The sequence below is a fragment of the Galeopterus variegatus genome, unplaced genomic scaffold, assembly GCF_000696425.1.
Source record: "Galeopterus variegatus unplaced genomic scaffold, G_variegatus-3.0.2 Scaffold4352, whole genome shotgun sequence".
NCBI lineage: Eukaryota > Metazoa > Chordata > Mammalia > Dermoptera > Cynocephalidae > Galeopterus > Galeopterus variegatus.
The window spans coordinates 54869-59292 of NW_007730463.1; the positions used below are offsets into that span (position 1 = coordinate 54869).

The following is a 4424-nucleotide window of genomic DNA, read 5'->3' on the forward strand; positions in this document are numbered from 1 at the left end:
GCTATCTTGGCTATGCTGAATCACTTTCAAGCATCTACTTTCCAGCTTCCAATATTGTCTTTTCTCTTGTTCTCTATCCTTGTGGTTTTATGCTTTTTAAAAAAAATCTTGCTATTGTCTTTTTAGTAGGATTTGGAAGGAGTAGTGCTAAATGCTTGTATTTAATCTGGACTCTAACCAGAAATCTTTGCATGAATTTTTAAGTGATGTAGATGTGACTGTGAATAACCGTCTTAAGGCAGAAGGGGGGTCATTGAGAGTACTTCTTACCTGAGATTTCATTATATTTTCAGATGATGGTTTCTGGTACCGTGCAGTTGTTTTGGGGATATCAGACACGGATGTGAAAGTGCTCTATGCAGACTATGGGAACATTGAAACCCTGCCACTTTCCAGAGTACAGCCAATCACCGCCAGCCACCTGGAGCTTCCTTTCCAAATTGTTAAATGTTCACTTGAAGGTACACAATTAAGTCACTTTCCAATTTGGGTGTCTGTAGGATTTTTTTTTCTCTTTACATTTCATAGCTCAAAGTCTAAATCAAATGGGTATTTTAAGTGCCCAGATTTTTAAATATCAAGCAGAGTTTTCAAAGGAATTTTTTATCCTTTATTCTTTAATTCTCACAAAAACTATATTCAGTTAGTCTGTCTTTGTTTTACAGATTAGTTTCAGAGCTTCAAGATTCAGAGATTCTGTTTTGCCCCCATGGCAAAGCCAGTAAGCATCAAGGCCAGGATATGGACTTGAGGCTGTCTGACCTCTCATCTGGGGGTCTTTCTGCTTTGTCACAGCTCTCTTTAGGGACTAGAGGCATTCAAATGACACCAGTTTTGGCTACCATACTGTGCATGCTAAATCTGCATATATTCAGCTCTTCAGTTGGAATTTGAATAAAGTGTACTAAAATGCTGAAAGGAGCTTTTACTGTTACTCCTGGCTTCTTTACTTAAGGCCCTAGCAGATAATATTGTGCTGTTTGCCTCTTAGTCTGCTCTGGTTTTGACTAAGAGTGAGTTGTAAAATTACCTTTATTAGTGTTTGCTTCTCCCATTAGAATATAGGAGGGGAGACATTGTGTCTGTTTTGTGCCCTCTGGACCTAGGTTAGTGCTTGAAACCTTACAAGTGGTCAGTAAATTTATATTGAATAGTTTTTTTAATGCAACAGCAGTAGTACATCAAAGCATACCTAGACCCAGCTAAAACCTTTTGCTTATTATCTTCAGATAATTTATCAAAATACTATCTTTTTAAAAGGGACTTAAAGATTAACTATATTATTCATTTTTTCCAGCACTAATAGAACTGAATGGAAGCTATTCTCAATTAACAATAACGCTACTAAAAAATTTCATGTTGAATCAGAATGTGATGCTTTCTGTGAAAGGAATTATTAAAAATGTCCATACGGTGTCGGTTGAGAAATGTTCTGAGAGTGGCACCATCAGCATAGCTGATGAGCTGGTGACGTATGGTCTGGCGAAAAACAACACATCTAAAAAGCAAAGTGCTTTAAATAAAGGTATTTTTTTCCAAGTATAATTAGATAATCGATTTAGTTGACCTGACCTCTTCACAGTCTCTGTGGCCACATTCCCTTCCTTCTCCACCGCTGCAAATACAGTGGTAGGGCTCTGGTTCCTGTGCCTGCATCAGAGATGCCACCTTGATGGAAACTGTCCTCTTGGTCCAGATATTGCTCAGGTCAGGCTCAGCAAGATTGTTGTGAGAATTGACAGTAAGAGCTTTAGAAATGTCAAGCACTCTGCGTGCGCGTTACTTCCAGTTAGTTTACTTTCGATCCTCATCAAACTAAGTAGAAATCCTGTATTTGAGGTTGGATCTTCTTGATATTTCATAAGATATCTATTTGGCAGACCTCCCTTCCACCAAATAGAGAGAAATCCCATATATGATTGACAAAGGTTCTAAGTCTTGGAGATGTGGGTGTTAATTGAGTAAAATACACTTCACAGTAGTAGATAACATCAAAGCCCGAATGGATCGATCAGTTTCTTTGTATTTGGAACCTATTACGAGGGGCAGATCCGTATATGTTCAGACTCCAAGTTTTGTTATTTACATTATATGTTATCTAATGGCTTTTTTCCTTTTTCTTTTTCTTTTTTTTTTTTGTATTTGCTTTTAGAAAAGATGTGTAGGATGAATTGCTGCTGCACAGAATTACAGAAACAAGTGGGTAAAATTTCTTTTAAGTGAAATTATACTCCTAAAATTTTTAGAAATTAAATTGTACTATTTCTTTTTTACCCATAGGTTGAAAAACATGAACAGATTCTTCTCTTCCTCTTAAGCAATCCAACCAATCAAAATAAATTTATTAAAATGAAGAAACTGTTACAAAGTTAAGTAAGTTCAACTTGACTTTTGTTCCTCTTCTGTTATCACCAGTAGGCCGTCTCCAGTCCGCACTGTCGGAATGGATCTCCTGGAGGAGGCCGTGCTTTGTTTTGTGATCTGATGAAGTGACATTTGGTTGTCGTGTGTTTGCTATTTTCCCAGGTTTGAGCTGATCACTGTTTTTTGACCTTCCTAGAGAACTGGGCCTGGGGCTGTCCAGGCTGCAGCGCCCTTTCCTTGTTGTTTGATTTTGAGAATGCCAATGTTATTGATATGTGGAGGGACTTGTAGAAATTGTCATGAGGTAAAGCTTGAATCTTAAATTCTTTGTGTGTGGATTTGAAATGAATTCAAATCTCACTTGCACACATCACTTTAAATACGTTTAGCACTTTTTGTGAAGAGGATGGAAGGTGGGCTGGACTGACAGCATGTTTCATTTTAAAACCAAACATACTCCCTTCTTTTGGCTGCAAGGATTCTGATGTTTAAAGAACATATTTTTTTATGTTCTCTTTTTTTTTTTTTTTACCATCTCAGATCCTTTGTCCTAAGATGGCCTTCAGAAATTATGATTAGTCACCAATTAGAACTTCTGATCAAAGTGAAATTGTCCTCTGTACTACTTTGAGTTGATATCGTTCCAGCCCAAGAGCAAAGGAACCTTGATTTACTGTGTGCTTGTGTTGGCTAACATACAGTTTATATTATTACGCTGTTTGGAAATAGCCCAACAGGCTGCATGTTGCTCTTTGTGGATCTCTTATGGACATGGTAACTCTCAAGTAGGAACCAACTGTGTTAAAACATATTTTCCGTGTGGTGTAATGTACTGTTTCTTGTTTGTTTTTGAAAAAGTATAACAGTTCTAAGCTAAATGTCATTAATGCAAGTTCAACAGTTTTGATTCTCGTGATTTATTTCCTTTACAAATTTTGGCTTATTTGTAATAAATACAATTGCAATTACAACTTTCAGTCCTTTCTAGTACATTAAATCTTAATGCTGCTCTTTTGTGTGCTTGAGTTTAAAATCTTAAATTTAATAAGATAATTTTAATTTTATTAGATTAAGTAACACACAATGACATGGACTTCTGGAATTTAGTCCGAGCACCAATGCATCATATTCTTAATCAAGTTGGTTAAGTTGTATGGGCTTTTACCTTTTTATCTCTGTAATAGGTTTTTGGGTTTTTTTTCATGAGGATATTGAGTGCTTACACACACAATTTGAGATAAAACTTATTTTTGTTCCTTAGTAGCTTTAAAAAAAAATTTTTTTTTGAAACATAGTATTTGAACTGGCTTTTCCCCTCTGTAGAAATACATACATATTTGTGTCCATATTTGAATATGGTATATATAGTACCTTATATTTAGGTAGTACCTTATTTACAAAGCACTGGTTGCATACTTACTTTTCCCAATATCCTCAAAAGGAAAGTAGACTCCAGTTTACGGCTGAAGAAGCTAAGGCTCGTTGAGGTTACATGACTGCCCGACATCTCAGACACAGACTTGAAATGAGGTGTCATGACTGGCAGCTGAGCTCCCTGTACTGCCCGTTTGCGGCTGCCTCTGTGCTGTGCTGCCTCATCTTTTTAGATGGGATCAGTTCTATAGAACATAAAACCTAGGGGGTTACAGCATTAGAGAAAAACGTTATACATGGTTGCTTAAGCATGTGTTCTTCGTTGTGGTGAACATGAAGTTGAATATTTACTCTCTCCTTTAAATTATTCTTCCTAGAGATAGAGAAAATGTATTTAAAAATATATTTCATCATCTGTAGAGAAATTTAATTTTTTCCCCCTTTTTAATTTTATTTTTTTAATTTTTATTGACTCAAAATTGATTATACATATTTTTGGGGTTCAACATTGAGATATGTTATCAAATCAATATTACTAGCATATATATTGTTACAGATCGTAATTATTATTTATGCCCCTTGTCCAATCTCTCCCCCTCCCCCTCCCCCCTCCCTCCTCTAATTGCCCTAGATTTCTTCTCTCCTTCTGAAAGAATAATGGTTACCCTGTTGATTTGTTGCCTAGA

General features: G+C 36.2%; 1 protein-coding gene across 1 annotated transcript in view; it reads left to right on the plus strand.

Annotated features, from left to right (window-relative positions):
* TDRD1 (tudor domain containing 1) overlaps positions 1-3311 on the plus strand; it is a 50140-nt gene extending 46829 nt beyond the window's left edge. Inside the window, exons 22-25 of the mRNA XM_008587366.1 lie at positions 294-461; positions 1298-1525; positions 2153-2199; positions 2281-3311. Of these exons, the coding sequence (XP_008585588.1) occupies positions 294-461; positions 1298-1525; positions 2153-2199; positions 2281-2373 (536 nt within the window). The 3' untranslated portion in view covers positions 2374-3311. The remainder of the gene's footprint in view (positions 1-293; positions 462-1297; positions 1526-2152; positions 2200-2280) is intronic.
* Positions 3312-4424: the final 1113 nt, after the last annotated feature.